General features: G+C 47.1%; 1 protein-coding gene across 3 annotated transcripts in view; it reads left to right on the top strand.

Moving 5' to 3' along the window:
* LOC139558017 (zinc finger protein 385A-like) overlaps nt 1–23,909 on the top strand; it is a 143,898-nt gene that overhangs the window by 114,397 nt on the left and 5,592 nt on the right. For all 3 annotated transcript variants that reach the window (XM_071373394.1, XM_071373396.1, XM_071373397.1), the window contains 2 exons: nt 9,597–9,780; nt 19,627–19,992. In XM_071373394.1, the coding sequence (XP_071229495.1) occupies nt 9,597–9,780; nt 19,627–19,992 (550 nt within the window). The remainder of the gene's footprint in view (nt 1–9,596; nt 9,781–19,626; nt 19,993–23,909) is intronic.

Genomic DNA, 23,909 nt, shown 5'->3' with positions numbered 1-23,909 from the left:
TCTCTCTCTCTCTCTTTCTCTCTCTTTATCTCAATCTCATTCTCTATCTCTCTTCCTCTCTCACTTTCTCTTCACACAGCATTATTTAGAGTATGGAAAGCCTCAAATTGGCTGCCACTACATATCATAAAATGCATTTGTCAAGGGTCAGGATTATGGCCTGGCTCTCTGACACCCCTGTTGCACTCTGGGTAAAGGACGAGAGGAGGGCGAGGAGAGAGGGGGGTGAGGATAAAGGGGTCTAGAGGGGAGCAAAGAGAAAGAGAGGGGGCGGTGTGTGTGTGTGTGTGTGTGTGTGTGTGTTCGTGTGTGTGCGTGTTCGTGTGTGTGTGTGTGTGTGTTCGTGTGTGTGCGTGTATAACCTTGCTGTATATTGCTGCAGGACAGGAGGGATTTCACAGGCTGGTGTTACACTGCATTGTTCAATGCCACTCAGTGCTGCAGCATGACCAAGTGGGTCCAGCTCCTCCCTCTCTCCCTCCTTCAGTCCCTCCGTCCCTCACTCCCTCCCTCCCTCCCTCCCTCCCTCCCTCCCTCCCTCCCTCCCTCCATCTCTCCCTCTCTCCCTCACTCCCTCATCTCTCCGTCCCTCCGTCTATCCCTCTCTCCCTCACTCCGTCCCTCCCTCCCTCCTGTCTCTATGTTCATCTGGAGTTGCAGCTGTACTGTAACGTGTATGCTTGTGCCACAGCTCTCCTCTCAGTATGCTTTAAGACACATGGAGATCACAATCACTTCTCTCTATCACAGGTTGTTTCTATCTTACCTCTTGATAAGATATGCAGTTCTCTCTTTCTTTTTTCCTTTCTCTCTGCATGGTTCTTCACGCCCGTCTCCGTACCTCTTTTAGCAGCCTTCTTTCTATACCATAACTCCCATCCCCCTCTTTGTCTCTCCCTTCATTGTCTTTCAGCCCCCTTTATCTTTACATCCAGAAACACATGAGCTTGTAACGGCTGTCCTCCTCCTCATCCGAAGAGGAGGAGCAGGGATTGAACCAAGGTGCAGCGGGTTGTGAATACATAATGAATTTATTGACAAGACGAAAAACGAACACGAACTACACTTGAAATGATACAAAATAACAAACGACGTAGACTGACCTAAACATGAGAACTTACATAGACACGAAGAACGCACGAACAGGAACAGACTACATACACACCGAAACAGTCCCGTGTGGTACGAAATAACATACAGACACGGAAGACAACCACCCACAACGAACACTGTGAAACAACCTACCTAAATATGACTCTCAATTAGAGGAACGCCAAACACCTGCCTCTAATTGAGAGCCATACCAGGCAACCCTTAAACCAACATAGAAACAGACAACATAGAATGCCCACCCAAACTCACGTCCTGACCAACTAACACATACAACAAACTAACAGAAATAGGTCAGGAACGTGACATAACCCCCCCCTTAAGGTGCGAACTCCGGGCGCACCAGCACAAAGTCTAGGGGAGGGTCTGGGTGGGCATCTGACCACGGTGGTGGCTCAGGCTCCGGACGCTGTCCCCACACCACCATAGTCACTCCCCTCTTCTGTATCCCCCTCCCAATGACCACCCTCCAACTAAACCCACCTAAATGAAGGGGCAGCATCGGGATAAGGGGCAGCATCGGGATAAGGGGCAGCAGCTCCGGGCTGAGGGACTCTGGCAGGTCCTGGCTGAGGGACTCTGGCAGGTCCTGGCTGAGGGACTCTGGCAGGTCCTGGCTGAGGGACTCTGGCAGGTCCTGGCTGAGGGACTCTGGCAGGTCCTGGCTGAGGGACTCTGGCAGGTCCTGGCTGAGGGACTCTGGCAGGTCCTGGCTGGACGGCTCTGGCAGGTCCTGGCTGGACGGCTCTGGCAGGTCCTGGCTGGACGGCTCTGAAGGCTGGTCCTGGCTGGACGGCTCTGAAGGCTGGTCCTGGCTGGACGGCTCTGAAGGCTGGTCCTGGCTGGACGGCTCTGAAGGCTGGTCCTGGCTGGACGGCTCTGAAGGCTGGTCCTGGCTGGACGGCTCTGAAGGCTGGTCCGGTCTGGCGGAAGGATCTGGCTGATCCGATCTGGCGGAAGGCTCTGGCTGATCCGGTCTGGCGGAAGGCTCTGGCTGATCCGGTCTGGCGGAAGGCTCTGGCTGATCCGGTCTGGCGCAAGGCTCTGGCTGATCCGGTCTGGCGGAAGGCTCTGGCTGATCCGGTCTGGCGGAAGGCTCTGGCTGATCCGGTCTGGCGGAAGGCTCTGGCTGATCCGGTCTGGCGGAAGGCTCTGGCTGATCCGGTCTGGCGGAAGGCTCTGGCTGATCCGGTCTGGCGGAAGGCTCTGGCTGATCCGGTCTGGCGGACGGCTCTGTAGGCTCTTGGCAGACGGGCGGCTCTGTAGGCTCTTGGCAGACGGGCGGCTTTGCAGGCTCATGGCAGACGGGCAGCTTTGCAGGCTCATGGCAGACGGGCAGTTCAGGCGCCGTTGGGCAGACGGGCAGTTCAGGCGCCATTGGGCAGACTGGCAGTTCAGGTGCCGCTGGGCAGACGGGCAGTTCAGGCGCCGCTGGGCAGACGGGCAGTTCAGGCGCCGCTGGGCAGACGGGCAGTTCAGGCGCCGCTGGGCAGACGGGCAGTTCAGGCGCCGCTGGGCAGACGGGCACACCTGTAGGGAGGAGACGGAGAGACAGCCTGGTGCGTGGGGCTGCCACAGGACCCACCAGGCTGGAGAGACCTACAGGAGGCTTGATGTTAAGAGGCACCTGAAGGACCGGGCTGTGGGGGAGTACTGGAGCTCTGGTGCGCAGCCTTGGCACCACTCCCCCAGGCTGGAATACTACACCAGCCCGTACCCTCCAGAGTGCAGGCACAGGTTGAACCGGGCTGTGGATGAGCACTGGAGATCTAGTGCCTACTACGCGCACTTCTCTCTTAGGCTCCACTACCACATTTGCCCGGTACGAGCGGAGCGTAGGCATAGGACGCACTGCACCCTCCCAGCGCTCCGGAGACACAGCACGCAGAGCCAGCGCAGGATACCCTGGACCGAAACTGCGTACCGGAGACCAGACGCTCTGAGCAGGCACAATACGCCCCGGCTGGATGCCCACACTCACATGACACTTTCGGGGGGCTGCTCTATAGCGCACCGGGCTATGGGCACGCACTGGCGACACCGTGCGCTTAACCGCATAACACGGTGCCTGACCAGTGACGCGTTGCTTATAATAAGCACGAGGAGTGCGCTCAGGTCTGCTACCTGGCTTAGCCACACTCCTCTCTAGCCTCCCCCCAAAAAAATTCTGGGGTTGCCTCTCGTACCTGTCCCGCTGCCGTGCTGCCTCCTCATATCGCCGCCGCTCAGCTTTCGCTTCCTCCAGCTCAGCTTTGGGGCGGCGATACTCCCCAGCCTGTGCCCAGGGTCCTTCTCCGTTCAAGATCTCCTCCCATGTCCATGAATCCTGGGATCTCTGCGGTTGCTGTCGCTGCCCTTTTCCCCGCTGCTTGGTTCTGGTAATTTGGTGGGTGGTTCTGTAACGGCTGTCCTCCTCCTCATCCGAAGAGGAGGAGCAGGGATTGAACCAAGGTGCAGCGGGTTGTGAATACATAATGAATTTATTGACAAGACGAAAAACGAACACGAACTACACTTGAAATGATACAAAATAACAAACGACGTAGACTGACCTAAACATGAGAACTTACATAGACACGAAGAACGCACGAACAGGAACAGACTACATACACACCGAAACAGTCCCGTGTGGTACGAAATAACATACAGACACGGAAGACAACCACCCACAACGAACACTGTGAAACAACCTACCTAAATATGACTCTCAATTAGAGGAACGCCAAACACCTGCCTCTAATTGAGAGCCATACCAGGCAACCCTTAAACCAACATAGAAACAGACAACATAGAATGCCCACCCAAACTCACGTCCTGACCAACTAACACATACAACAAACTAACAGAAATAGGTCAGGAACGTGACAGAGCTCCTGTAGAGGTTAAGAAAGCCTCCATCTCCATGTGTGTGCGTGTGTGTGTGGTGTGTGTCTGTGTTTGTGTTTGTGTGTGTGTGTGTGTGTGTGTGTGTGTGTGTGTGTGTGTGTGTGTGTGTGTGTGTGTGTGTGTGTGTGTGTGTGTGTGTGTGTGTGTGTGTGTGTGTGTGTGTGTGTGTGTGTGTGTGCCTGTGAGTGTGTGTGTGTGCCTGTGAGTGTGTGTGTCTGTGAGAGTGTGTGTGTGTGCGTGTGCGTGTGCGTGTGCGTGTGCGTGTGTGTGTGTGTGTGTGTGTGTGTGTGTGTGTGTGTGTGTGTGTGTGTGTGTGTGTGTGCACGTGCCTCCATCAGTGTTCTGCTCCACCATAGATCCATAAATCTCCCTTCATTCCTACATGTACCTCATCTCAGGGCTCAAGCCTGTTTTCTGTTGCCTGGCAGCTCCTTAAGACCCTGAGAGGGTTAGGGATACAGGGGGAGATGCTATATACACTCGCAGGATAGGACAGTCTGTCAATGCCATTTACAGCCTTTTAGAGATAACTACCATGCTGGCTGGTGCCCAGGCACACCGGGTACAGAACATACCTGATGCCCTGACCACAGGGGATAGTGCTATAACCATCCGGCCTAGCCTGACTCCCTCATCTGTTCGTGCTGTCTTACCAACTCCCATGTCATTGTCACGTCAATGGACACAGCAGGGACTGGACATACCTGACGCCCTGACCAAAAGGCCAGTGCCAGCGCCATCCATACCACAGGAGCACCAGCCTGAGTCCCTCTTCTCCCCTCTCACCTCTCCCTGTCTGTCCCCAGCCCTCCCAACAACTGAGCCACCCACTGTGGTCCAGCTATCCAGCCAAAGCTGTCTCTCCCCTCTCCTCCCCTCTCAGCCATCCCAACCACATAGCCATCCCTTCTGCTGTCCATCCAGCCATGTCCAAGCCACCATCCCTCCGCCTCTCCAGCAAGGCACCCCTCTCCCCTCCCCTCTCACCTCCCTCCCCTCTCCTCTCTCTCCTCTCCTCACTCATCCTCTCCTTCCCTGCCGAGCTTATATATCCCAGGCCTGAGCCCCTGGCCTGAGCCCCTGGCCTGAGCCCCTGGCCTGAGCCCCTGGCCTGAGCCCTTGGCCTGAGTCCCTGGCCTGAGTCCCTGGCCTGAGTCCCTGGCCTGAGCCCCTGGCCTGAGCCCCTGGCCTGAGTCCCTGGCCTGAGCTCCTAGTAAGCCGGGGATGAGGTGTGATGTGGTGTGTTGTGATGTGATGTGGTGTGTTGTGGTGTGGTGTGCTGTGGTGTGGTGTGTTGTGGTGTGGTGTGCTGTGCTGTGCTGTGGTGTGCTGTGTTCTGGTGTGCTGTGCCTATTGATTTCTCTATTCCTCTCGTCACCTGTCTGTTGCAGTTGTCAGCAGCTCTCCAGCCCTGTATTTAAAGAGCGACACACAATAAGCCCCCTACTTAATAATAATCATAATCTTGATACAATAATTATTTGCCTGCCAATGTATACACACAGACACACACCATTCCAGAGGCTTTAGGCAGTCCATTTTCAGCCTGTTAGCTGTCAGATGATCTGTTTGAGGTGGTCACAGAGGCGCACAGCAGAGGGACAATGAGGTTGTGTGTGTGAAGCACAGCACTGTTGCAGCAGCCGGCTATAATGAGGATGTAGACTATGTGTGACAGCTCTTACGGCTCCTATGGTTGCCAGTCTAGAAATATATCCCCTGGTGTCTTGAGGCCTAGCCAACCTAAAGGCAATCTGACCATCCCAATGACACACTGAGACAGACAGATGTAACGGATGTGAAATGGCTAGCTAGTTAGCGGGTACGCGCTAGTAGCGTTTCAATCAGTTACGTCACTTGCTCTGAAACCTAGAAGTAGTGTTGCCCCTTGCTCTGCAAGGGCCGCGGCTTTTGTGGAGCGTTGGGTAACGACGCTTCGTGGGTGTCAGTTGTTGATGTGTGCAGAGGGTCCCTGGTTCGCGCCCGAGGTCGGGGCGAGGGGACGGTCTAAAGTTATACTGTTACATTGATGCTGTTGACCCGGATCACTGGTTGCTGCGGAAAAGGAGGAGGTTGAAAGGGGGGTGAGTGTAACGGATGTGAAATGGCTAGCTAGTTAGCGGGTACGCGCTAGTAGCGTTTCAATCAGTTACGTCACTTGCTCTGAAACCTAGAAGTAGTGTTGCCCCTTGCTCTGCAAGGGCCGTGGCCTTTGTGGAGCGATGGGTAACGACGCTTCGTGGGTGTCAGTTGTTGATGTGTGCAGAGGGTCCCTGGTTCGCGCCCGAGGTCGGGGCGAGGGGACGTACTAAAGTTATACTGTTACACAGACAGACATCAACAACAAATCAACACTGAGCTGACACAGACAGACATACAGACAGACATCAACTAGACAATCAACACACTGAGCTGACACAGACATACAGACAGACATCAACTAGACAATCAACACACTGAGCTGAGACAGACAGACACATACATTACCAGTCAAAAGTTTGGACACACCTACTCTTCAAGTGTTTTTCTTTTTAAAATTATTTTCTACATTGTAGAATAATAGTGAAGGTATCAAAACTATGAAATAACACATATGGAATCATGTAGTAACCAAAAAAGTGGTTACTACAGGACAGTGTGTGTTTATGTGCATGCACGAGGGCATCATCTCTGGCCCTGACATGCAGTTCAACCCCCTAATGAAGGCTGGAGCTGGGTAGTCTCTGACTGTGGAGGAGTCAGAGGAGAAGAGGAACAAGGAGACTGAGGCCTAGATTAGGGCCAGTTGTAATGTGGTATTGTTAGGGAAAACAGACAGACTACTGCCTCACAGTGTTTCCTGATCAGTGGTCAGATCACCTGTTACAGTATTCCTCTCCTCTCTATCCACTGTAAGCCTGTCTGCAGCCTGCCATCCCGTCTCCTATTCCTGGTGCAGATTGAATAGCATACCGGACACCGAAACTGTGTGTGTGTGTGCGTGTAACGTCCATCGTTAAATTAAGACCAAGGTGCAGCGTGGTAGACTTACATTTTCTTTAATTTTAAATCTTCCACCACACTTCCACCACACCCTGACCTACCAAATAGAGAATTTAAAGGATCTCTAAGGTCAGGGCGTGACAGTGTGTGTATGTGTGTGTGTGTGTGTGTGTGTGTGTGTGTGTGTGTGTGTGTGTGTGTGTGTGTGTGTGTGTGTGTGTGTGTGTGTGTGTGTGTGTGTGTGTGTGTGTGTGTGTGTGTGTGTGTGTGTGTGTGTGTGTGTGTGTGTGTGTGTGTGTGTGTGTGTGTGTGTGTGTGTGTGTGTGTGCCTTGGTGCGTTTGTGTATCCAGGTGTGCTATATTAGTGTGTCAAGATTGTGTACAGAGCCACTGTTTTCTACTCTGTCTGAGTCCATTGCCATAGTGTTATATTCACCTGTTGTTGTGATGACAGCTAAATTCACACACCTCAGTCACTCACTCACTCACTCACTCACTCACTCACTCACTCACTCACTCACTCACTCACTCACTCACTCACTCACTCACTCACTCACTCACTCACTCACTCACTCACTCACTCACTCACTCACTCACTCACTCACTCACTCACTCACTCACTCACTCACTCACTCACTCACTCACTCACTCACTCACTCACTCTCTCTCTCTCTCTCTCTCTCTCTCGCAATTCAATTCAAGGGGCTTTATTGGCATGGGAAACATATATTAACATTGCCAAAGCAAGTGAGGTAGTTAATATACAAAAGTGAAATAAACAATACAAATTAACATTAAACATTACACTCACAGAAGTTCCAAAAGTATAAAGACATTACAAATGTCATATTGTGTATATATACAGTGTTGTAACGATGTACAAATGGTTAAAGTACAAAAGGGAAAATAACAAGTATAAATATGGATTGTATTTACAATGGTGTTTGTTCTTCACTGGTTGACCTTTTCTTGTGGCAACAGGTCACAAATATTGCTGCTGTGATGGCACACTGTGATATTTCACCCAGTAGATATGGGAGTTTATGGAAATCGGGTTTGTTTTCAAATTCTTTGTGGATCTGTGTAATCTGAGGGAAATATGTGTCTCTAATATGGTCATACATTGGGCAGGAGTTTAGGAATGTAGCTCAGTTTCCACCTCATTTTGTGGGCAGTGTGCACATAGCCTGTCTTCTCTTGAGAGCCAGGTCTGCCTACTGCGGCCTTTCTCAATAGCAAGGCTCACTGTACATAGTCAAAGCTTTCCTTAAGTTTGGGTCAGTCACAGTAGTCAGGTATTCTGCCACGGTGTACTCTCTTTTTAGGGCTAAATAGCATTCTAGTTTGCTCTGTTTTTTTGTTAATTCTTTCCAATGTGTCAAGTAATTATCTTTTTGTTTTCTCATGATTTGGTTGGGTCTAATTGTGCTGCTGTCCTGGGGCTCTGTGTGATGTGTTTGTGTTTGTGAACAGAGCCCCAGGACCAGCTTGCTTAGGGGACTCTTCTCCAGGTTCATCTTTCTGTAGGAGATTGCTTTATTATGGAAGGTTTGGGAATCGCTTCCTTTTAGGTGGTTGTAGAATTTAACGGCTCTTTTCTGGATTTTGATCATTAGCGGGTATCAGCCTAATTTTGCTCTGCATGCATTATTTGGTGTTCTACGTTGTACACGGAGGATATTTTTGCAGAATTCTGCATGCAGTCTCAATTTGGTGTTTGTCCCATTTTGTGAATTCTTGGTTGGTGAGCAGACCCCAGACATCCCAACCATAAAGGGCAATGGGTTCTATAACTGATTCAAGTATTTTTAGCCAGATCCTAATTGGTATGTCAAATGTTATGTTCCTTTTGATGGAGAAGGCCCTTCTTGCCTTGTCTCTCAGATCGTTCACAGCTTTGTGGAAGTTACCTGTGGCTCAGATGTTTAGGCCAAGGTATGTATAGTTTTTATGTGTGCTCTAGGGCAATGGTGTCTAGATGGAATTTGTATTTGTGGTCCAGGTGACTGGACCTTTTTTGGAACACCATTATTTTGGTCTTACTGAGATTTACTGTCAGGGCCCAGGTCTGGCAGAATCTGTGCAGAATATCTAGGTGCTGCTGTAGGCCCTCCTTGGTTGGGGACAGTAGCACCAGCAAACAGTAGACATTTGACTTCAGATTCTAGTAGGGTGAGGCCGGGTGCTGCAGACTTTTCTAGTGCCCTCGCCAATTCGTTGATATATATATGTTGAAGAGGGTGGGGCTTAAGCTGCATCCCTGTCTCACCCCACGGCCCTGTGGGAAGAAATGTGTGTATTCTTTGCCTATTTTAACAGCACACTTGTTGTTTGTGTACATGGATTTTATAATGTCTCTCACTCACTCACTCACTCAGTCACTTACTCACTCAGTCACTTACTCACTCAGTCACTCACTCACTCAGTCACTTACTCACTCAGTCACTTACTCACTCAGTCACTTACTCACTCAGTCACTTACTCACTCAGTCACTTACTCACTCAGTCACTCAGTCACTCACTCACTCACTCACTCACTCACTCACTCACTCACTCACTCACTCACTCACTCACTCACTCACTCACTCACTTTCTCTTTCTCTCCTCTCTCTCTCCAGAGCCAGGCAGAAGCCCACTACAAAGGCAACCGCCATGCACGGAGAGTCAAAGGCATCGAGACCTCCAAGAGTCGCCCCCAGGAGGGTGACAAGTCCGGCCGACCTGTTCCCCTCACCTCCTCTCCATCCCTCCCTGGTGAATCCCCTACCTCCGCCCCTGACATCAGCGACCCCTGTAACCCAGGTAATCATGGAGGAGAGAGACCTGCAATGCCTCCTAGCACTTACATGTAGGTGGAGGCTTTCTCCTTCTGGAACTTACTGGAGAAATACTAAAATAGGTAGGTAGGTAGGTAGGTTTGTAGGACTGGGTTCTGAACAGATAGTTCAGGGCTTCTGCTCTTTTCTTTAACCTGTAGGGAACACAATATGGTCTATACTTGGCATGTAGGTTTCTCACTTATGGGTGGCACAAATTGTGATATGGGGGCGGGGAATGGGCAGAGTATATGCAAATTAAATACGGAGTATTTACTCTTTAAAAAAGTGCAGTGTTTTTACGGACTGTAGTGTTTTGCAGACATTACTGTAATATTTACTACAGTGTTTTTTGGCGCATAATACTGTAGTATTCACTGTAGTATTTTCTACATGAACTGACCACTATGTGCTGAGGGAGATATGAATAGCTCTTCACAAATATGAAGGAATAACAATCCCATCGGTATTCAAGTATTTTGTTCTGGTCCTCTATGGCTCCTTTCTCTGTGTTTTATCTGACCTTGGCTAAAGGCCGTAGTCTGCTCCTCTCACATTCCCACCAGAGCAGCAGTGTCAGCACCACCGACTCAGGCCCTTCTGTCATTGCTGTCCCACTGACCCTGAAATGACAAATATGCCGGAGAGAAGCTGAGACTCACTAAGGACTTCGAAACAGGAGCTATATTTAGCTCTACATTCTTGCAGAACCAAGTTTAAATGCTTTAGAAATACATTCCTTCCTTTCTCCCTTGAAGTAACCACTGATCTGACATGACACTAAATTGGTGAAAGCTGTGTTATGGAAACCCCTTGATTTCACCTATCATTTCAGATTAGGGATTATTTTTAGGAAGGGAACAAGGAAGGAAGTAAGGACTCATTTTGAGTAGTACAGTTTTGGAACAGGACCTTTGAACAGAGACGGCAGAGTAGCACCATCACCACGGAGACGCTAGAGTAGCACATCGTATCATGGAAAAGATTCCCTGCCAACAAGCAGGTTGATCTGGGGACAACAGCATGTGCTGTTGGACCTGAAATGATGCTCTTGAGTTCTCTGACTTCTTTGAAAGAATCTTCTGTACTAGTAATGCTTTGTGCCATCATAAGAACCAAAGGCTTCTAGAATGTCTGTCCTGTTTTAGTAGTATGGTCACAGATCTGTTTGTGCTGTCTTGCCAACTCCTATGTCATTCCGATTGTCATTGTCACGTGGAGTTGGCAAGACAGCACAAACAGATCTGGGACAAGGCTACCTATTTAGAGGTTGACCTCAGAGAAACGGGTGACTTATAAAAAATAATGGCACCATGACTCAGCAGCTTTTCTTGGCCACTTCATTTCAGACCCCCTGGTGGTGTGTTTATAATTATGGGTTGTGTTTGACTGTGTATTAGAATGTGATGTGTTACACAGTCAAAATCAACTGTGGGGTCTGGGAGGACAGAAAGGGGAGAGGGTGCTAAATGACTGGTGAGACAGAGGGAGAGATGGAGTAGATGGAGGAAGAGAGAGAGGAATATGATGTGAGTGGAGCAGAATAAGACAGGTTACTGTAGCTGTCGGATGACATTTATTGGTAGGGAAAGATCACAGCTAACTATCAGGTTTCAGGTAAGACCCAAATGCAGACTGTGTTGAAGTAACAATGTTTATTACAGCAACAGGGGCAGGAAAACGACAGGTCAAGGCAGGCAGGGTCGATAATCCAGAGTAGTGGGGCAAAGGTTTAGGACGGCAGGCAGGCTCAGGGTCAGGTCAGGCAGAGTTGTGAGGCAGGCGGGCTCAGAGACAGGACAGGCAAGGGTCAGAACCAGGAGTGCGAGAAAAGTTAGACTGGGAAAAGCAGGAGCTGAGACAAAAACACTGGTTGACTTGACAAAAAAGACGAACCGGCAACAGACAAACAGAGTGGGGTGGGGACAATGGGGAGATGGGCGACACCTGGAGTGGGGTGGAGACAAGCACAAGGACAGGTGAAACAGATCAGGGCGTGACACTAATGTAATTCGGTGCTGTTGGTGTGACAGATTGGTTGTTAGAGACAGAGGGCACTGTGGAGGGTGTGACTGTTTCTCTCTCTCTCCTCTCTCTTTCTGCTTCAGTCTCTGCCCATCTCCTCTCCTCACCAACCGGAACTTTCCATTCCCTCACTGTCACCAGTCTCACTCCGTCTGTCTCTCCGTCCCTCCCTGGATCAAAAACACTTAGGAATGAAAGAACAATCTGGTCACGGTGGCATTTGAAAAGGTTATACTGAGTACCGAACGCTGTTTACCAGACAATTTCACCATGGGAACACAGAGCAGGTGTCATCAAACAAAGCTGAAAGAATAACATAGACATTGATAAAGACAGAGACCATAAGACGTTATTCAGTGTTATAACTCCTAACCTCAAGATTGTGTCTGGATGCCTTTCTTCTCCCCACATGTTTTTAGATCTTTCTTGTGGCTTTGTCCCACCTACACCCGAGCACTAATACCATTTCCACACTACTGGGCCAAATGGAGCCGAGGCAAACTGAGCTGTACTGGGCTGGCCTGCCTACGCATTCCACCATAGCTGCTGGAACCATATTTGAAATGACAACGTGAAAATAACATATCCGAGCCAGCACAGTACAGTGTCGGGGCGCCACAATAATGTAAAATGTTTATGGGGGTAGTCTGGCCGCCTCTCTGCTTCACAGGGTGATATGTAGCCTGCAGTCCTTAAGTCACACAGCGTGCTGCCTTCAGCCCAGTCCAACTCACAGCCCAGTCCAGCCCTCAGCCCAGTCCAGCCCTCAGCCCAGTCCAGCCCTCAGCCCAGTCCAGCCCTCAGATCAGCTCACAGCCCAGTCCAGCCCTCAGCCCAGTCCAGCCCTCAGCCCAGTCCAGCTCACAGCCCAGCCCTCAGCCCAGTCCAGCCCTCAGCCCAGTCATACAGTATCAGAACTACTAACTGATAGTGAGGGACTTAACATGCTGATGTGGCTGCTTTTCATCATCCTAACTATGTTTTCATATGAATTTTGTGTCTTTGACCCACCGCTGGAACCATAGAGTAATGTTGTGATGACGGAAGAACTGGACATTCTGAAGGGGTCTGATGGGTGTTTATTTATCTTTCTTGTGACTTGCTCTCCACTGACCGAAGAGCTCTAATGGGAGTAGAGAGCTGAACCCAGAGCTCTAAAAGGAGTAGAGAGCTGAACCCAGAGCTCTAAAAGGAGTAGAGAGCTGAACCCAGAGCTCTAAAGGAAGTAGAGAGCTGAACCCAGAGCTCTAAAGGGAGTAGAGAGCTGAACCCAGAGCTCTAAAAGGAGTAGAGAGCTGAACCCAGAGCTCTAAAGGGGGTAGAGAGCTGAACCCAGAGCTCTAAAAGGAGTAGAGAGCTGAACCCAGAGCTCTAAAGGGAGTAGAGAGCTGAACCCAGAGCTCTAAAAGGAGTAGAGAGCTGAACCCAGAGCTCTAAAGGGAGTAGAGAGCTGAACCCAGAGCTCTAAAAGGATTAGAGAACTGAACCCAGAGCTCTAAAGGAAGTAGAGAGCTGAACCCAGAGCTCTAAAGGAAGTAGAGAGCTGAACCCAGAGCTCTAAAGGAAGTAGAGAGCTGAACCCAGAGCTCTAAAGGGAGTAGAGAGCTGAACCCAGAGCTCTAAAGGGGGTAGAGAGCTGAACCCAGAGCTCTAAAGGGAGTAGAGAACTGAACCCAGAGCTCTAAGGGGAGTAGAGAGCTGAACCCAGAGCTCTAAAGGGAGTAGAGAGCTGAACCCAGAGCTCTAAAGGGAGTAGAGAGCTGAACCCTGAGCTCTAAAGGGAGTAGAGAGCTGAACCCAGAGCTCTAAAGGGAGTAGAGAGCTGAACCCAGAGCTCTAAAGGGAGTAGAGAGCTGAACCCAGAGCTCTAAAGGGAGTAGAGAGCTGAACCCAGAGCTCTAAAGGGAGTAGAGAGCTGAACCCAGAGCTCTAAAGGAAGTAGAGAGCTGAACCCAGAGCTCTAAAGGGAGTAGAGAGCTGAACCCAGAGCTCTAAAGGGAGTAGAGAGCTGAACCCAGAGCTCTAAAAGGAGTAGAGAGCTGAACCCAGAGCTCTAAAGGGAATAGAGAGCTGAACCCAGAGCTCTAAAGGGAGTAGAGAGCTGAACCCAGAGCTCTAAAGGGAATAGAGAGCTGAACCCAGAGCTCTAAAGGGAGTAGAGAGCTGAACCCAGAGCTCTAAAGGGAATAGAGAGCTGAACCCAGAGCTCTAAAGGGAGTAGAGAGCTGCCACCAGAGCTCTAAAGGAAGTAGAGAGCTGAACCCAGAGCTATAAAGGGAGTAGAGAGCTGAACCCAGAGCTCTAAAGGGAATAGAGAGCTGAACCCAGAGCTCTAAAAGGAGTAGAGAGCTGAACCCAGAGCTCTAAAAGGAGTAGAGAGCTGAACCCAGAGCTCTAAAGGGAGTAGAGAGCTGAACCCAGAGCTCTAAAAGGAGTAGAGAGCTGAACCCAGAGCTCTAAAGTGAATAGAGAGCTGAACCCAGAGCTCTAAAAGGAGTAGAGAGCTGAACCCAGAGCTCTAAAGGAGTAGAGAACTGAACCCAGAGCTCTAAAAGGAGTAGAGAGCTGAACCCAGAGCTCTAAAGTGAATAGAGAGCTGAACCCAGAGCTCTAAACGGAGTAGAGAGCTGAACCCAGAGCTCTAAAGGGAGTAGAGAGCTGAACCCAGAGCTCTAAAGGAAGTAGAGAGCTGCCACCAGAGCTCTAAAGGGAGTAGAGAGCTGAACACAGAGCTCTAAAATGAGTAGAGAGCTGAACCCAGAGCTCTAAAGGGAGTAGAGAGCTGAACCCAGAGCTCTAAAGGGAGTAGAGAGCTGAACACAGAGCTCTAAAATGAGTAGAGAGCTGCCACCAGAGCTCTAAAGGGAGTAGAGAGCTGAACACAGAGCTCTAAAATGAGTAGAGAGCTGAACCCAGAGCTCTAAAGGGGACTGGAGAGCTGATCCCAGAGCTCTAAAAGGGACTGGAGAGCGGAAGCCAGAGTTCTAAAGGGGACTGGAGAGCTGAACCCAGAGCTCTAAAAGGGACTGGAGAGCTGAACCCAGAGCTCTGAAAGGGACTGGAGAGCTGAACCCAGAGCTCTAAAGGGGACTGGAGAGCTGAACCCAGAGCTCTAAAGGGGACTGGAGAGCTGAACCCAGCCAAGCTGTACTGATCTGGCCTAGTTATGCATTCACCATAGTTTCTAGAACTATGGGGTCGGCACAATAGTGTTTAACTTTTACTGCCTCAGAAACCCGGATCCGGGAGCACCCCCCACCCCCCACACACTGATTAGCATAGATAGCATAGCTTCAGAAGTAGATAGTAGCATCTAAATATCATTAAATCACAAGTCCAAGACACCAGATGAAAGATACAGATCTTGTGAATAAAGCCACCATTTCAGATTTTTAAAATGTTTTACAGGGAAGACAAAATATGTAAATCTATTAGCTAAACACGTTAGCAAAATACACCACTATTCTAACTCCATCAGTTTCTTACTCCTTCAGGTGCTATCACCAATTCGGCTCAACTAAGATATTGATAGCCAATAACCTATAAAAAAAACCATCAGATGACAGTCTGATAACATATTCATGGTATAGGATAGTTTTTGTTAGAAAAAAGTGCATATTTCAGGTAGAAATCACAGTTTACAATTGCACCGACCATCACAAATCCACTAGAATTACTAGATAGAGCAACGTGTATGACCAATTTACTCATCATAAAACATTTCATAAGAATAGACAAAGCATAGCAATGGAAAGACCCAGATCTTGTGATTCCAGACAATATTTCAGATTTTCTAAGCGTTTTACAGCGAAAACACAATAAATCGATAAGTTAGCATACCACATGTGAAAACGTTACCAGAGCATCGATTCCAGGCAAAGAGCGCTATAACGTAATCACCGCCAAAAGATATTAATTTTTTCACTAACCTTCTCAGAATTCTTCCGATGACACTCCTGTAACATCATTTTACAACATACATATACAGTTTGTTCGAAAAGGTGCATATTTAGCCATACAAAACCGTGGTTACACAATGAAAATACTAGGAAATCAAGCCTCAATATGTCTGACGTCATCTATCAGAGTGATCTAGTTTAATTAAAAGCTAATCATATACTTGACTAAAAAATACAGGGTTGACAGGAATCGAAAGACAAATTAGTTCTTAATGCAACCGCTGATTTACATTTTTAAAATTATCCTTACTTTTCAATACAGGGTTGGCCAAGTGAAGCTATACCAAACAAAATGGCGATGTATGCGTTTAAAATATTTCGACAGAAACACGGTTTATCATATTAAATATTGCTTACTTTGAGCTGATCTTCCATCATATTCTTGGGCAATGTATCCTTTCTATGTTATAAACGTCTTTTGGTCGATAGATGTCCTCTGTCCTTCGAAATGTCCATCACCAACGACCGACACCCTAAAGCGTGTCCAAACTTTCAGAGTGCACGACAAAGAAATTCCTCAAAATCGCACTAAACGGATATAAATTGATATAAAACGGTTAAAATTCACTACATTATGATGTTTTTAACAACTATAACGACTGAAAACATGACCGGAGAAATACTGCTGGTTAGAAAACGATTTGGAACGAGGCAGGTCCGATGGCCTTCACGCTTGAGGCGCACGTTGAGAAAGAGGGGTCTCTGTACATTTTTGTCATTTATAATGGCTGTGAACGTCCCATAGACTTCATTGAAAACGTGATGACGTACAGACACCCAGAGGAAGACGTAGGTAGTGTCGGTTTCTTCATAGCATTCACTGTGGCCTTATAAACAGACCCCAGATCAGAGGTAAAAATTTCTGAAATCTGAACCCTGTCATGAAAAGTGCTGTAGAAATTGTTCTGTACCACTCAGAGACAAAATTTCAACTCCTATAGAAACTATAGACTGTTTTCTATCCAATAATAACAATAATATGCATATTGTACGATCAAGAATTGAGTACGAGGCAGTTTAATTTGGAAATGTAAAAAAAAAAATAATGCTAACAGCTCCCCCTATTGACAAAAGGTTTTAACCTTTGTAGGACACACATTCCGCTAGTGGAACCCCTCGACAACATTCCGCTGAAAAGGCAGCGCCGGAAATTCAAAAATATTTTGGGGAAATATGTAATAACTTTCACACATTAACAAGTCCAATACAGCAAATGAAAGATAAACATCTTGTTAATCTACCCATTGTGTCCGATTAAAAAAATGCTTTACAGCGAAAACACAACATATGATTATGTTAGATCACCGCCAAGTCCAAAAAACACACAGCCATTTTCCCAGCCAAAGATAGGAGTCACAAAAAGCAGAAATAGAGATAAAATGAATCATTAACCTTTGATGATCTTCATCAGATGACACTCATAGGACATCATGTTACACAATACATGTATGTTTTGTTCGATAATGTGCATATCTATATCCAAAAATCTCAGTTTACATTGGCGCCATGTTCAGAAATGCCTCCAAAATATCCGGAGAAATTGCAGAGAGCCACATCAAATAACAGAAATACTCATCATAAACTTTGATGAAAGATACATGTTTTACATAGAATTAAAGATACACTTGTTCTTAATGCAACCGCTGTGTCAGATTTAAAAAAACTTTACGGAAAAAGCAAACCATGCAATAATCTGAGACGGCGCTCAGATAGAAACAACATTTCTCCGCCATGTTGGAGTCAATAGAAATACGAAATTACATTAGAAATATTCCCTTACCTTTGATGATCTTCATCAGAATGCACTCCCAGGAATCCTAGTTCCACAATAAATTGTTGTTTTGTTCGATAATGTCCATTATTTATGTCCTACTTTTGTTAGCACGTTTAGTACACATATCCAAACGCTCGTGCAGGTCCAGGCGAACTTCGGACGAAAACTTCAAAGAGTTATATTACAGGTCGAATAAACTTGTCAAACTAAGTATAGAATCAATCTTTAGAATGTTGTTATCATAAATATTCAATAACGTTCCAACCGGAGAATTCCTTTGTGTCTATAGAAGTAATGGAACGCAAGTCGATATCATGTGGAATGCGCTTGACCAGGACCTGGCTCTCTGCCAGACCACTGACTCAAACAGCTCCCATCCGGCTCAACATCACAGTAGAAGCTTCATTCAACGTTCTACAGACTGTTGACATCTAGTGGAAGCCGTGGGAAGTGCAAACAGATCCATATCCCACTGGGATTTCAATAGGCGATGAGTTGAAAATCGACCAGCCTCAGAATTCCCACTTCCTGTTTGGATTCTTTCTCAGGTTTTTGCCTGCCATATGAGTTCTGTTATACTCACAGACATCATTCAAACAGTTTTAGAAACTTCAGAGTGTTTTCTATCCAATAGTAATGATAATATGCATCTATTAGCATCTGGGACAGAGTAGGAGGCAGTTCACTCTGGGCACTGAAAATGCCCCCCTTAAATACCACTCCTGCCTCCTCCTGTAACCACAATACCTGACCACACACAGCAGCCAGAGGAGAGGAGAGGGGTGGAGGGACAGGCTCCCTGCCTACCCTGTTACCCCAACGCCTGACCATACACATGGGGTACCCTACCCCTAGAACCCTAACACGGCTGGGTGGAGGAGGGCTGGATGGGGCCCCCTTCCTCCCCTATAGCCTACCTAAAGGAACACCTGGATATACACTGAGGATACACCCTACCCCAACACACCCACTTGGTAACTGACGTGCGTGGTGGAGAGATCTGACAGAGGTGGGGGGGCGAGGAGTGTGTATGTACACGGCACACGCATGTTCTATGTGGTGTCATTTTCAGTGCGTGAAGGTAGAAGTTCAGCTTTGTGATCCCTCCCAGACAGGCAGAGATGCAGCATAAAGAGCAGCTGGAAGCTCCTCCAATGTAGAACGTCCTATTTGCCTGGGAAACCAGTGGAATTGAAAGCACTCAACAGCTTTATCTTTTGATACATCGGAAAGAGACAACAGCTTTTTTATTTGGCCGTCTGAATCAAATACAATGCAGTTTATATGCAGAAAGTTGGTAGGCTACCTCTTCAGGGATAGACCGACATAGATACAGTAACAGAACAATCATCCAATGATCAGGCTCCATACAGTCTGCGTCCGGATTGGCACCATATTCCTTATGTGCACTACTATTGACTATGGCAGAGTTCCGGTCAGAAGCAGTGCACTATGGGAAATGAGACCAGGGGGCGCTGGTCAACAGTAGTGCACTATACAATTAGTGAGAGCAGAGAAGTACTATGACACTTCAAAAGAGAAAACATGTCTGTTGAAGATACAGTGTTGTCCCCAGACATATATACTGTATATGCCATGTGTTCATACAGTATATCATTACATCTATGTTATTGGCTCTGTCCCTGGTTTCAGGCCTGCTTCCTCCAATCCCGATATATAATTGCTATAGTAACACTTCACAATGATAAGGTCATACTGAATACTAAAATACTTCCCCATAATGCCAGGCCAGTGTTTTGCTTTTGGAGTCCTTTACTTTAGTGAATTAAAATTAGCTTAAAATGGGGTTTGCGTGATCTCAGAACCAGCCAGTGTATTGTAGTTGAAGGGGCCTCTGGCTTGACTTGGGTAAGGATGTGGTTGGTTACATGTGAAAATGAAACATTTTGACTTTGCTTCACCGCATACATACTTGAAAGGCATCATCGAAAGTCTATTGTAAACACTTCATTGTTTTAGTTATACGCTTTTACTCAGAAAAACAAGTCTGTTTAGATTTTCTGCCAACACTGCATTTCATTTGACATGATATTTTTACTCTTTCCCTTTCCAGATGAACCACGCCTCTCTCTGCCACCACTGTTAAACGGGGTGCCTCTCATGGCCCTGCCTGCGCCCCTACCCCCCCTGCCTCCCCTCTCCACCCCTCCTACCCCCGACTCCCCCCTTGCCCCCTCCGTGTATCCCATGCTGACCACCCCCACCCTCACCCCTTCTCCCCTTCTCCCCTCATCCTCTGACTCCCCCATGGGTTTCGACACCACCAACCCTGAGCAGAGTGGTGTTCCAGTGGCCCCTGTGACTCCCGGGGCCCCAGCCGGCCCAGAGACAGAGGAGGACAAGGCCAAGAAGCTCCTCTACTGCTCACTGTGCAAAGTGTCCGTCAACTCCCTCTCACAGCTGGAGGCTCACAACAAAGGTACATAGCTTAGTGTATGGGTGTATGGTATGGTGGCCCTCTCAGGTCACTAATCTAGGAGAGGACACTTAGTAGTCCTTTGAATAGTCAGTACTTAAAGCGCTGGTTCACTATTTTTGAACCAATTCTCAATTTTTTTATGTAAATGTCATGTTATAGAAAGGTCCAGATACTTTTTTTGCAATTTCACTTGGTTTTGAGAAACATACCCCACCCGCCATAGACTTCCTCATTGCTCGTTCTGCAGTATGGGGGCCATGGAAAACATGAACACAGGATCCAATAACACATAAAGAAGTCATTTTAGAAACTACAAATCTCTCAGTATGGTGATGCAGGTCTTTAGATGTTGTACACCTTGATACAAATGATATACACTACATTTCAAAAGTTTGGGGTCACTTAGAAATGTCCTTGTTTTTTAAATAAAATTACATTTTTTGTCCATTAAAATAACATACATTTGATCAGAAATACAGTGTAGACATTGTTAATGTTGTAAATGACTATTGTAGATGGAAACGGCTGATTTTTATGGAATATCTACATAGGCATACAGAGGCCCATTATCAGCAATCATCTCTCCTGTGTTCCAACGGCACGTTGTGTTAGCTAATCCAAGTTTCTCAATTTAAAAGGCTAATTGATCATTAGAAAACCGTTTTGCAATTATATTAGCACAATCTGGAAGCAATATCTCTCATTCCCAAAACAATACTTTGAAAAATAAAAGCATGTGTTGGACAGACAGACAGACAGACAGACAGACAGACAGACAGACAGACAGACAGACAGACAGACAGACAGACAGACAGACAGACAGACAGACAGACAGACAGACAGACAGACAGACAGACAGACAGACAGACAGACAGACAGACAGACAGACAGACAGACAGACAGACAGACAGACAGACAGACAGACAGACAGACAGACAGACAGACAGACAGACAGACAGACAGACAGACAGACAGACAGACAGACAGACAGACATGCACAGTGTGACTAGCAGTGCTATGAACAAAAAGGATGGGTGTGTATTGTCTCTTCTCATGTTTGGAGACATCTCCTGTCTGTTTGTGTAGTGTTTCATTGTAACTGTGAGTCAAGCAGCTCGGCACGCAGGACGAGAAAACCCAGACAGGGTTCATCTATTGTCTGCCGAGAATAGAACAAAGACCGCAAAAAACTCCAAGTGCACATTATTGGCCACAAGTGAAATCAGTCCTTCCAGACCTCCCTCCTCCTCCTTCTTTATCCCCCTCCTCCCCCACCCCCCCAAACCTCCCCCATGTTCCCCTGCTGTAACCTATTACTCACTGCTCAAAGATCAGGGATTTGGGAGAACAAGTCAAAGTAAAATGGCAACCTATGGCACCCTATTCCCTATAGAATGCACTACTTTTGACCAGAGCTCTGTTGAAAAGTAGCGCACCATACAGGAAATAGGGTGCCATTTGGGACGTATACAAACTCTCAGTCAGACCAAGTGCAAAATGGCGTGATTGAGGTTCTGGGATCGGGGGAGTAGTGGGGACACGGAGGATAGGACATGACTAGAATTTTTCATCCAAGAACAAAACATGAAATTAGTTATAAAGGAACAATTTTGGCAGAAGGACATCTGTGTGTAATGCAGGAAATAAGAATCATATTTTTAGACTGAGCACACTGCCCTTTCTCTAACACACTAGTTAGAAAGGAACTCTTTTGGCACAACAACATGTATGCTGTCAGTCTATCTAATGCACACAACTTGAACAAGGAATGACACTCATATTTCAGCACATGAGAGAGCACAGAAAACAGACAGCTCTTTCACTCTTTGAAGACTAGAAGTCATTGAGTTTGAATGCACCTTTGTATTGTGATGTCATGACTAATAACCTCTAGATTTGACACATTAATACTACCTTCTGAACTAGGACCAGAACTAGGACCAGAACTAACTATCGTCAGGGCTGTCTGTGTGTGTAATGCAAACCATTTCAACAAGAGAATAACACTCATATTCCACCACGAAGCAGCTCACAGAACATACTGCACTATGCTCTTCCATTCTTTGAGGACCAAAATCAGTTGACCTATGCACCGAGTTGACTTCAATTTTACAGATGTCATCTAGATGTTGACACTTTTAAGACATTATTACTACCATCCACATGACCTCTCAGAAAAGCAAACCCTAACCCAGAACATTCAATTGGCTAGCCTAATAGAACAGAGAGAGATAGACGTCTTTCAGTTCTATGCCAATGTCGGTTACAGCCATAACGCCACTACTGTAGCCTACAGCGTTACCACATCACCGTGGCCCTCTAGTGGTTAATATACCACACTACACCTCCCCTCCTAGTCCCATTCCACTCCGGGGTGAAGTTTCCCCTAAGAATAGATCTAGGATCAGCTTCCCCTTCCCCAATCCTTACATTAACCATTAACTGACTCAATATCAGCATCTAGGGGTAACTTCACCCTACACCATCAAATTTCACTAACTGTACATGTGCTTTCTGTGCTCTACTCTGCTGCCTACCAGTGCTGAGTTAGAACAATGTTCAGATCACAGGAGGCTGCTGAGGGGAGGACGACTCATAGTAATGGCCAGAACAGAGCTAATGAAATGGAATCAAACCCATGGAAACCATGTTTGATGTATTTGATACCATTCGGCTCCAGCCATTACCACGAGCCCATCCTCTCCAATTAAGGTGCCACCAACCTCCTGTGGTTCAGATGGCGGTACAGTACAGAGACTTCTCTAGCAGCTAGTTAACACATCCTGATATTTGTCATTGTCATATTCCCCACCATTAAGGGGAGATAGAGCCCAGATACTCATGGTGATGAGCCGTGGCTGAACATATCAATGAGGCTGATAGATGGGGTTATAGAACAGTTCAATGAGCTCCGGCTGATAGATGGGGATATAGAACAGTTCAATGAGCTCTGGCTGATAGATGGGGTTATAGAACAGTTCAATGAGCTGTGGCTGATATATGGGGATATAGAACAGTTCAATAAGCTCTGGCTGATAGATGGGGTTATAGAACAGTTCAATAAGCTCTGGCTGGTAGATGGGGTTATAGAACAGTTCAATGAGCTCCGGCTGATAGATGGGGATATAGAACAGTTCAATAAGCTCTGGCTGATAGATAAGGTTATAGAACAGTTCAATGAGCTGTGGCTGATAGATGGGGTTATAGAACAGTTCAATGAGCTCCGGCTGATAGATGGGGATATAGAACAGTTCAATGAGCTCCGGCTGATAGATGGGGTTATAGAACAGTTCAATAAGCTCTGGCTGATAGATGGGGTTATAGAACAGTTCAATGAGCTGTGGCTGATAGATGTGGATATAGAACAGTTCAATGAGCTCTGGCTGATAGATGGGGTTATAGAACAGTTCAATGAGCTGTGGCTGATATATGGGGATATAGAACAGTTCAATGAGCTCTGGCTGATAGATGGGGTTATAGAACAGTTCAATAAGCTCTGGCTGGTAGATGGGGTTATAGAACAGTTCAATGAGCTGTGGCTGATATATGGGGATATAGAACAGTTCAATGAGCTCTGGCTGATAGATGGGGTTATAGAACAGTTCAATGAGCTCTGGCTGATAGATGGGGTTATAGAACAGTTCAATGAGCTCTGGCTGATAGATGGGGTTATAGAACAGTTCAATGAGCTCTGGCTGATAGATGTGGATATAGAACAGTTCAATAAGCTCTGGCTGGTAGATGGGGTTATAGAACAGTTCAGCATGGTGTATACGCTTTTGTTAGTGTTGGGGTGATGTTATCCTGGACTAAAGACTGATGCTTTGTGTGTGTGTGTGTGTGTGTGTGTGTGTGTGTGTGTGTGTGTGTGTGTGTGTGTGTGTGTGTGTGTGTGTGTGTGTGTGTGTGTGTGTGTG

The sequence above is a fragment of the Salvelinus alpinus genome, chromosome 28 (assembly GCF_045679555.1).
Source record: "Salvelinus alpinus chromosome 28, SLU_Salpinus.1, whole genome shotgun sequence".
NCBI lineage: Eukaryota > Metazoa > Chordata > Actinopteri > Salmoniformes > Salmonidae > Salvelinus > Salvelinus alpinus.
Note: the sequence above shows the minus strand (reverse complement) of the source record. Positions and strands in the feature narration are given on the sequence as shown.